Consider the following 10,908-nt stretch of genomic DNA (forward strand, 5'->3'; position numbering starts at 1 on the left):
GAGTAAGCAGAGGCCAGCCGTTCGATTGAAATCCAACGGCTCCAAAATCAATCCACTCCAACTTTTTATAAGGCAACAACAAAATACTAATATTTCTCTATCGGCAAAGGGCTATATTATGGTAAGATTACATTAAAAGAGCTTGTCAGTTAGATAGTACTCTTGTCCCTTCACATGATGTAATATTTACTCCATCTTTGCATAAATACCATTTGGATATTTACACCGTCCCCATTAATATTTATAGGAACATATTTGTAGAAACTAACTGTTTGTGTGATAAGTCCACCTTTAATTTTTTTTCGCAAAAATAGTCTATCTTTAACATACTATTTTCACCTCACGAATCTACATATTTAAGTCAAAGTAGAAAGAAAAAAGTTTGAATATAGCCCAACATGCATGTTGAGAGAAATACCGTAAGTAGCATTTCCCATACATGTAAAGAGAAACACAAGTCGTGTGGTTGATGAGATGCCATGTATGGTGAAGTGTGATAAAACTGAATGTGATCAAATATATTGGATAAAACTGATTGTTATCAGAGAAGATTTAGGACTTCGATATTCACCACATGTGTGGCATAATAGGCAATCGCCCACACACCGTGTGTGGCATGAGCGGGGGGCAGCCCACACGTCCTGACGCAGCTACAATAGGTACCCGCGGGATGACGATTTAGTTACTATCCGGGATGTCAGATGTAGTTATCTGGGATGGCAAATATGGTTGTAAAAGCATGGCAACTCTCTCTGTTTTGGTTAACTAAAGTTGCCATGTCTAATTTATGGTAGTTGCCGCGTGTAATCAAATCATAGTTGTCGTGTGTGATTAATTAACTACTTGTAACATATGGTTAAACAATAGTTGCCATGTGTGTTTATCTAGTTGCCACGTGTGGTTAATCACAGTTGCCATGTCTGTTACCTGATTGTCACGTATGCGCAACTGCAGTTGCCGTCTAGCAAACGAATCATAGTTTTCATGTGTGTTTACCTAGTTGCCATGTACGCGCAACTGCAGTTGCCATCCAACAACGTACGACTGTCATGTGGGTGAAAAGCAGTTCTCCCACACGCGCGTGGACTAGGTGGTGGTTGTGTGAGCAGAAACTAATTCGCCAACACAACGCATCTGGCAACCGTGTGCTGTGGGGCGTGTGGGCGACCTCTTCAACGCCCACACACCGGCCTTGTCCTACGTGGCACGTAAAAATTGCCTTGTCAAGATTCGTGCAAACTTAACTGGACGGTGATCCAGGCGTGTGGGCGAGTTGCAATGTTGCCACACGTGTGAGTGTTAGTGTTTTTGAAGATCTATTGTATTAACTTTTCTTTCGCAACTTATCCTTTTTGCATGATTCCTTAAGTAGTGTGTTTAAAGTAGGGATGCAGGCGGACAACGTCCACACACATCCGTAGGGGTAGGGATGAAAATGGGTGGAAACTTTCTGCTTTTTCGAAGGAAAAGTGGAAACGGAAATGAAATTTGCAAAAAGAAAGTGAAAATGGAAATTTTTTATACGAAAAAAAACGGTATTTCCCGATGAAACAGGCATGGAAATGGAACTATCCGTTTCTGTGAATATGAAAATTTCATTTTACTATAGACCTATAGGTGCCTTGCCGCCGAATCACCAAACAACAAAAAATGACACAATGAATAGAATGGATCATTTGAGGTCCAACTTCTATTACCACACATGTATTCAGCTTGACCCTATACGCTATTGTCCAGTACTACTACAATATTATGATAAGTTGCGGTAATCCACTTCTGAGCCCAGGCTCAGCTGCATCCGCCCATATGGAAAAAAATCAAAACAAATATTAGGAAAATTCAAAAAATTCCAATTTTTCTGTGTGGTAGATAATTTGATGCGTGAGGTACGCTTCAATTTTTAAATCATTTGAATATCTGAGCAGCTCTCGGCAAAAAAGACAAATTCAAGGCCTATAAAAATGTTTACTGTCCATGCACTGTTCTTACCCGATTTAGCTTTTTTGCTGAGAAATTCTCAGAAGTCCAAATGATCTCAAATTTTTAGCGGACCTCCTGTGATAAATTTTCTACCATACAAAAAAAATTGAATTTTTTGAATTTGTTTTGTATTTTTTGTGATATTTTCCTGGACGGATGCAGATGAGCCTGAGCACCGAAACGCCGCACTCCATAAGTTGCTAACATAATAATTTTATTAGTTTAGCCATTAACAATTCATTAAAAAAATCTTTCTCGTGTGTATTCAAGGCGATTTTATGTTCCGGTCAATAGTCATTTTTGTTCCATGTCCGCTTTGTATTTGCTATGTGTACGTTTTTGATAGTATATGTGTTTCCGTATTTATTTCCGCGGTTTCTGTATGCGTTTCCGCTTCTGCAAAATATACGAAAACAAATATAGCAGCACGCAGTTCCGTCCGTTTCCACTTCATTTTCATCCCTACATAGATAGGGGTGTAATTTGACCATCATTCATTATTAAAGCAACGATGTATTAGTTCGTATTCGGCGGTCGAGGGCGTACATACGGGGACGCGGTCCACTTGCATCCCTAGTTTGATGAAACAAGTCGTACAATCACAGTGCAGCTGGAGATCGAGCCAAAGCAACTTTATGAGCTTGCTTGCTGGCGGAAAACCATGGTACACTATGTGCTACAGGTATATTCAGCTGATATAAGTAATAAGTTTGAACCTTCAAAATCAGAACTTCACTGATCAGTCCGCTAATGCAGAGGGCCAGTACCCTTGTCTCTTGGCATCGACGTCGACACGTCGTGGAGAATATGAATGTTCCAACAATCTGTACCGGCAAAAAGAAAAAAGAAAAAAAAACTGGATTCGGATGCTGGAATGGAAATATCAATGTTCCGACAATCGGAAAGTGTCGGTGTGGGTCCTCCAACTGCAGTACTACTAGTTGGTATCTCATTTCTTGTCTCGCCATGTTTCGCCATTTTCAACTAGTTGGTGTCATATTAATGTTCCAACAATCTGTACCCGCAAAATCAAAGAAAATCTAGTTCTAGTGTGGAATGAATGTACGTAATTTTCTTTCGGAAAAATCAGCAGAAATTTTGTTTGAATCCAAATAATTTCAAATTTTAAAATCTAGAGAAAAGAAAATATAGCTCAGGATGCGTACTTTTATTCGAAAGAATATACAGTATACATTAGCCGTCTGTATTAAGCACAAGCAGATCAGGTGGGTTGGTTTGGAGGCGTGCACAAAAGTGACATGGCGCCTGTTCAATCCCACACCGATTCTTTTTTTGCAGCTCGATTTGTTAAACCATACACTGACTTGTAGTATGAACTTAAAAACAACTGAGGGTGTTTCTGCAAAAAGAAAAATCAGGTGCACTGCATTTCAGCCGCTCCCAGCCACTGACAATGGGCCCTGTCCAGGCTGGCGTTCCACGCAGGCAGCAAATACACACTCATACAGAAAATGTGATCGTATTTGCACGTCCGCGCAAGTTTTATGACCAGAAAGACGTATTTTGCAAGTTTGTGCACCAAACTAACCATCACGCGTAAGTTCTAAGACTCCCGGTGTATTTACCTCACGTATATAGTACACGCGTGATGAATGGATATTATTACCAGAATATTCGGAAAGGAATATCCACAGTTTGCGTGCAGCCAGACGCCAGTCATTTTCGTTTGGAATCATCCACTTGGCTTGATCTTTCAGCAAGCTTTTGCCGTTGTTGTCGTTGCACCAACATAAACATGTGAATGTATGGTTCAGCTAGACATTCTCGTCAGAAATATGCATGCCTGCATGCACTCCCTCTCACCACTTCCAAATTTAATTATACAGGATAATATGTTCCGTACTATACATATGACATGTTATATTTTCTTGTTTCATTTTTCTTCGGTAGAAGTGCAGCTGCTATGCAATTCCACCACAGAGTTGAGTCTTCCTACGATCTCCTCTGCTGTAACGGTGAAGCCATCATCCACCTGAAAACAAAATGCAAACTAGCTATTGACCAGCATTGTATTCTCTTACTTCATTCAGATGAATATAATACTTATGAACAAACATGATTAGCTTTTTTCCCAGGGGAGCATGCAGGATTGGCTAGATTGAGAATTATGTTTTTGTTCAATAAATACTGGTCATCAAACAAAAAAATGCTAAACCATTTACAGACACTACCCTTTTATTCTCCAACCAAATCTCGCCATGTCAGCTCGTCGGTACGGTCCATAACAAATCCCCCATAAATGTAGCTTTACTTGTCATCAAAATATATATGTAGGCTCTACAATAGTACGTTCGTGGAATTTTCTATGCATGTTGACCATGTCTTGCAAATTAAGAAGCTTCCTCATAATGCGGGATAGATTATGGATTTTGTACGAAACATTAGTTAAGGCTATCATAGTACAACTATGACGGTATGATATCCGGTTTTTAATTTTTGCCTGGGCCAATTTTTATTTTGTTGAGTGGTTCCAACTAGCCAAAAGAATGAATATATGTTTCAGTGTAAACAGCCCAGTTTAATTCGAGCATTGAAATCACATTGTCTTTGAGAGATGAATGTCTTTCCGGGCCAAGTTGCTAATCGCTTCGGTTTAGCTAAATCTAAGTCATTTGTGGTTGTCTTATATGTAGGCTCTACGATAGTACTTTCTTCGTTTTTATTTACTCTGCATATTAGAGTTGACTGAAGTCAAACTTCGTAAAGTCTAACCAAGTTTATAGAAAACAATATAAACATTTACCATATCAAATTTATATGATGTGAAAGTACATTTATTAATAAATCTGATGGTATTGATTTGTTATTGTATATGCTCATGTTTTTGTTTATAAACTCTGTCAAAGTTTACAAAGCTTGACTTTGACCAAAGTTAATACGCGGACTAAATAAAAACGGAGGGAGTACGTTTGTGGAATATTCTATGCATTGACCATGTCTTGCAAATTAAGAAAATTAAGAAGCTTCCTCATAATGCGGGAGAGATTATGTATTTTGTACGCGACATTAGTTAAGGCCATCGTAGTACAACTATGACGGTATGATATCCAATTTTTAATTTTTGCTGGGTTCAATTTTTATTTTGCTGAAAGGTTCCAACTGGCCGGTTTAAACCAATGAATATATGTTTTATGTAACAGCCCAGTTTAAAACAGAACTTTCCAGCATTGAAATCACATTGTCTTCGAGACATGAATGTCTTTTTGGTCCAAGTTGCTAATCGCTCCGGTTTAGGTATATCTAAGTCATTTGAGATTGTCCTATATGTAAGTCGATGCTCTAATTAGCCGTCAGATGTCCACATTTTGAGATACATGTAGAAGTGAGTGTAGAAATTTCATGCCCTGAAACTATATTAAAAAATAATTATAATTACTAATATATATTGAGAATACCTCATTATGAAGCGAGTGTAACAATGGTTGATTACCAATGGAATACAGTCCCTCCGCTAACTAGATGTTCTAACTTTTTTCTGGTTCAGATGTATATAAACGCGTTTTAGTGTGTTTGTTCATTCATTTCAGTTTGTATATAGTTCGTATTAAAATATCCAAAATATCTTATAATAGTGAACAGAGGAGTATCATATATGTTCGGTTGATGATAAGTCTGGCTAGGCCATTGATAAGTGAAAGGAGCTAGATCAAATATGATTAGACATGAAAAATCTTACTCGACTTTTATGGATCGATAATCCTAGACCTATGTAGCTTTGCAAAATGTTTCACGTAACCTTCCTAGCCCCACGCACACACACATTTTCAGGTGGGTGGGGCCCCTAGCTTCCTCCCCCTTCTCCAATCACAATTATGTGGCGGCTTACGTAGAACACGTAGGTAATTTTCTTTACGTGGAAGTACCATTACTCTTTTTGTCTATGAAGGTGTTTGTTTCCAGTGACTTATGGGTTTAGGACTTAAAAAAGTCCCTATAAGTCCAATTCAAACCAAACAGGAGGGACTTATTAGGACTTATTGGGGTGATTAGGGACTTATCAAATAAGCTCCTCAGGGAGGAACTTATTGGGACTTATCTGGACCCGCACCGCTCGATCCCCTCCTCGCCTCGCGTACCGCATCGCCCCACGCCGCTCGTTCGCCTCGTACCGCATCGCCCCCTCGGTTCCCCTCGTCGCCTCGCTCGCGTCGCACCAATCGCCGCCGCCGCCGGCAGCTTCAACAGCCGCCGCCATGGCCGGCGAGGAAGACGAGATCCCCTTCTTCTCTCAATTCCCCTCGTCTCAGGAGGCACCCGAAGGCTCATCCGCCGGTGGAAATCTCGGGAGGGGAATGGGTTTCTTGGATCTCAACAACAACATGGACGTCTTCCCGGAGTTGGGCTCGTACCAACAACTTCTCTTTGACCAGTCGGCCGGTCATGGCCTTCCTCCGGTTGGACGTGGTCGTGGGAGGCCCGTACCCCAGGGCGGAGGAGGCCGCAGCCGGTCTCTGAACATCGGAGGCCGAGGCGGCTCTAACCTGCGTCCGTTCGTCGCCCCGGCCGCAGCTGCCGTTGAGGGAGGCGTCATAGGGCGTGGGAGGACCTCGTCCCAGGTCACCGGACGCGGCGTAGGTCGAGGCAATGGGTCCTCAGCGGCCGGCAGTAGAGGAAAAAATGCGGGGAAGCAACGTGTGTCGTCAACTGCTGCGTCTTCAGAAGATGTCGACGAGAATGAAGGCTTTGAAGATGATGATGACAACAATGATGGGTTGTGGTCCTTGAAACAACAATGATATGAACAAGTGTTGTTCGCTTGTAATTTCTTTTATCTCGGTTGTTATGTACTCTCTATTATTTTGGTTCTTATCAACAAGTGTTAATTGTTTGTATGAACAAGTGTTATTTCGGTTGTCACTATTCTGTAATTCGTTTGTATGAAAAATGATTATCAACTTATAAGTCCCTGTAAACAAACAGGCAGGGACTCGGAACTTATAAGTCGATGTAAACAAACAGGTAGGGACTTATGACTTATAAGTTAGGACTTAAAAAAGTCCTGGGACTTATGAAACAAACAGGCCCTATATTGGACCGAAATGTGAAATCAAGGAAAACCTGCCTTGGCCGTGATGATTATGATGACAGTGCAGGCCGTGAAGGGCATGACATTGGCGTGGGTGACGGTGAGGTGGAGCCCCTCCTCCACCTCCGACAGCACCCTCACCACCACCCCCTTGGCGGCGGCGCACAGGATCCTCACCATCACGCCGGTCTCCGAGAACCGCACCTCGATCTCCGGCAGTGGGTTCCTCGAAGCCGGCGCCCCCGACGACGCCGACGAGGGCGAGCCGTTTTCGTCTGCAACGGCGGCGTAGCAGGGCTTCTTGACGAGTACCACGGTCTCGATGCTCCTGCTGCCGCGGCCGGTGGCTGCCTCGAGGGCCTTGATCTTCTCCTGCAGCTCCTTGACGTGCCTCGTCGCGTCGGAAAGGATCGTCGCCTTGTCCATCTGAATCAATCGTATACGTATATGGATCTACACTGAGATGATTTGTTTTCACGGGGAAGAAGAACTAACATAAGAGCAGGTGTTGAAGCAAATCGGAGTACGCACCTTCTTGAGGCCGGGGTTGACGGTGGAGAGCTCGATGAAGCGCTGGTTAATCTTCTCGCGGCGCTTGCGCTCCGCCATGATATGGTCCTGCGCGTACGGCGGCCCCGACGACACGGGCCCGGTGCCGGTGGGGCTCCTTGCGGCGGCCCTCCTCGTGGGCTGCGACCCCGTCTCCGGGACGACAGGTCCGGCGCTGCCGCTGTCCAGTGTACCGTCACTGGCCGGCAGCGCGGAGAAATTCCAGCTCATCACGGGAAGGCTGGTGCCCGCACCGTTCCTGCAAAGCCTCGGAGCGCACCTGGCCGAGTTCGGGGACAGGGGCCAGACGTCGTGCTCCATGGCCGCCGGGGACGAGAAATTGCCACCATAGCCTCCGCTGCCGTCTGTGGTTTCGCCGGAGCTCCCGCTGCTTGCCGGATTGGCTCCCGTAATCAGCTCTTCGAAGACGAGACGCTGCTCACGGAGCGCCTGAAGCGAGGGGAAGGCTGCGTCGCCGGAGTCGCCACTAACGACCACCACTGGGTCTGGGTGCTCCTGCTCCAGCGAGTCCATGGCCCATTCCATGAACAGGGCCAAGTCGTCCATGTCGCCGACTTAATTTGGATGGATGCAAATGATGGAGAGGAACCTTCTAATTAGGAAAGAAAAAGCACAGTTTAACCTAGATAGATGAAAAGTTTACAAGAACCTTCTAAACCAAACTGAATGTAATACAGAAGACTTATCCATAAATTACTATAAGAGGAGACTTAAGACTTAATTACCTCAAATCTTTCCTAAGCTTGCAGAAGATGCTATGATGAGCAAATCCCCTCCAAATTATTCAGTGAGCGTGCAGCGCTACCCAAAGAAGCAACGGAGAGGTTTTGCCTTATATAGGGCAGTGACACCGCAGTTCACTGCAGTACTAGAGGCCTCTGAGTGGCTCCTCCCTTTCCAGAGGGCCAATAATGCATGGGAGAAAACAATCCTTTCAACCAAATCTGGTTATGTCGCCTAAATCAGGTGAAAATGATATTTTGCAGCCCCTACAGTACGCTAGGTAAACTAAAATACAAGAGTTGATGTCCATGCATGATGTGTTGATTTGACCTAGCTCGTTTATCTGGGGTTTCTCTACCTCCCCTATCCCTTGGTGGCTAGGGTAAACTCTCCCCTCTAATATTTGCCGGTGAGACCATAGATTTGCCTCTCCTTTGTCTGCCGCTCTGGCGGCCGGTGGCGGCCCGGGAGGGTAATCCCGGTGCCTCCACTTCGGTTAGTAGTTTAGGTTAGGTCTTTTAGTCCTCGTAGGTGCGGCGCTTGGGCGGATGGCAGCGCTTCTTCTTCGAGTTTGTCTTCCGGGTTCTGACCGTCCTCGAGTTTGTCTATCTGGACGTAGTCGATGGAGATTCAGTGTAGATTCATGTTGCCTTCTTGGGACGATGAGGTTAGGGTTTCTCTTCGTATGGCGAGATTTGGTGTCAGGTGTTTCAGATCTATTCAGGGGTTTAACGACGACGACTGCGGCTTCAGATCGCTGGTCCTTAGGGGCACGTCCACGAAGACTTCCCCGCTGTCATCGACAAGGTTAAGCCATCTCCGGTATAGGAGCGGCGACATCGGTGCGTCGACGGCTCCTTCTGATGGCAGTAGTGGTTGTTCGGTGGTCTCAGAATATTAATGTAATTTTTATTATGTTTGATGTGCTTGTACTTTCGGTGAACCTTAATAATATATCTCGATTATTTTCAAAAGAAATTGACCTAACTCATTTATCTTTGGAGCAATAGTATTTTTCATGCTAATTAATTTGTCACTGATCGATATCACAATTATTCTCCGGCCAGGCACACGCACGCACACACGCACTCTGCGCTCGCGCGCGCGCACACACACACAATATCTTTCACTTCAGTGTGACACTTCGCTAGAAAGGAGCAGACAAGGAGGTATACGAAAGATCTTTGGATGCCTTAATTTAATTAGTCGATTGCGGTGAAAATTGATTAATGTCATAGATGTCTCGATGCTGATGTCTTATTCGTACTATGCTGAGTATTTTATCTTCATCTGCAACTCCACCAACTAATCTGCAAAATTAAATGCAATGTGGATCCACTAATAATTAATATGCATCACCTCGTCTTTATCGCTAAGCACTTGCAACCTTTACAAGTTTTTTTGTGACTTTTACAAGTTGGAATGGATGGAAAGACATGTCTTGTAGATTTTTAATTATATTGATGAAGACAAACAATTTCAAATGAATTCATCCATGTCTTAAATCAAGTTGTGAGGACAAAGTAATATTAGCTAGAAAAAACATTGCATTAATAAATGAAATGTAAGACAAGTTTCACATCATCCATTCCAATATTTGACGAGATATATTCTCCATCCATCCATATATATAGGGCCTAACGCGTTTTTTGGGACTGCGTTTGACTATTCATAAAATAGTATATAAGATGTATAATGTGCAACTCTATCATTAGAAGCTTCTTTCACGCACGAATATGATGGTATGCTTTGCGTAACTTGCATGTCATATATTATTACTCTAACATATGGTCAAAGTTAGCCTCGAAAAACGCATTATGCCCTATATATATATGGAGAGAAGGAGTAGTTATTTTACAGAAGACTAGAGCTTTGATAAGTTCCGACAAGACCTGGAGAAGGAGGCACGCCAGGTGTCCATACAATGTCATTGTTGAGGAAATATTCACACATATCTTTGATGCATCATTTGACTTTAACATGGCCATAGTTCTCACTATAGCAACCTGTGTAAGTATATTTCACTATAATGCAAATTGTTGTGATGGACAAGCTCGTCCATATGCGCGCAAACATAGGACCTACATGTCATATAGTACCAACTATTACCTACAAGGAAATTGAATTTGTTGGGTAGCTTTGTTGGACCCTTTGCACCGATCCCCTTCTCCTAGTCCCGTGAAGGCTTGCCCATAATAGTCGTGCCTCCGTATCAAGGAACAAAGGTAAGATATCTTGTTCCAAGGTACAACAACTGCATACACATGAAAAAAGGAGGCGTAAATACGCAAAACTAGGTGGATAAGAAAAAAGAAACACTACCGCAGAAAGGGCATTAGAGCCCCCCCCCCCCTCTCACACACATAGTTTTCATGCCATTTTGAGTTTCATTTCTAGCAAATAGTTGCTAACACTTCTAGTATTGAAGGTGGTTCTAAACTCCCCTTGGATAGTTGCAACTAAACCACCTGCAATATCTTAGGTGTATCAGAGGTGGAACTCTCTCAAGAACCACTTTCAATTCTTTAGTACTATAGGCAGAACATTCATGTAGCAATATGCAGGGTATCATCTTGTATATAGCTAAA

The 10,908-nt window shown here is 43.2% G+C and overlaps 1 protein-coding gene across 3 annotated transcripts; it reads right to left on the reverse strand.

Moving 5' to 3' along the window:
• Positions 1–3,768: 3,768 nt before the first annotated feature.
• Positions 3,769–8,434, reverse strand: LOC119294612 (transcription factor bHLH25-like). Of its 3 annotated transcripts, none has more exons than XM_037572827.1 (4): positions 8,323–8,434; positions 7,559–8,186; positions 7,064–7,480; positions 3,769–3,973 (listed from the first exon to the last, which is right to left on the reverse strand). In XM_037572827.1, exons 2-4 carry the CDS (start codon positions 8,141–8,143, stop codon positions 3,875–3,877), a joined length of 1,101 nt encoding a protein of 366 aa, XP_037428724.1. In that variant the 5' UTR covers positions 8,144–8,186; positions 8,323–8,434; the 3' UTR covers positions 3,769–3,874. The 3 variants fall into 3 exon arrangements, with proteins under 3 accessions (XP_037428724.1, XP_037428725.1, XP_037428723.1); XM_037572828.1 differs by having other exon boundaries at positions 7,064–7,453; positions 7,559–8,189; positions 8,323–8,413; XM_037572826.1 differs by having other exon boundaries at positions 7,559–8,189; positions 8,323–8,413.
• Positions 8,435–10,908: the final 2,474 nt, after the last annotated feature.

The sequence above is a fragment of the Triticum dicoccoides genome, chromosome 4B (genome assembly GCF_002162155.2).
Source record: "Triticum dicoccoides isolate Atlit2015 ecotype Zavitan chromosome 4B, WEW_v2.0, whole genome shotgun sequence".
Lineage (NCBI taxonomy): Eukaryota > Viridiplantae > Streptophyta > Magnoliopsida > Poales > Poaceae > Triticum > Triticum dicoccoides.

Bases quoted from the DNA above. Each gene is read 5' to 3' on its own strand.
- LOC119294612 (XM_037572827.1), bottom strand. From the start codon at position 8,143: ATGGACGACTTGGCCCTGTTCATGGAATGGGCCATGGACTCGCTGGAG. The intron at 7,481-7,558 runs GTGCGTACTCCG...ATCTCAGTGTAG, and splicing joins TCAACCCCGGCCTCAAGAAG to ATCCATATACGTATACGATT. The intron at 3,974-7,063 runs GCAGGTTTTCCT...TTTTGTTTTCAG, and splicing joins TCATAATCATCACGGCCAAG to GTGGATGATGGCTTCACCGT.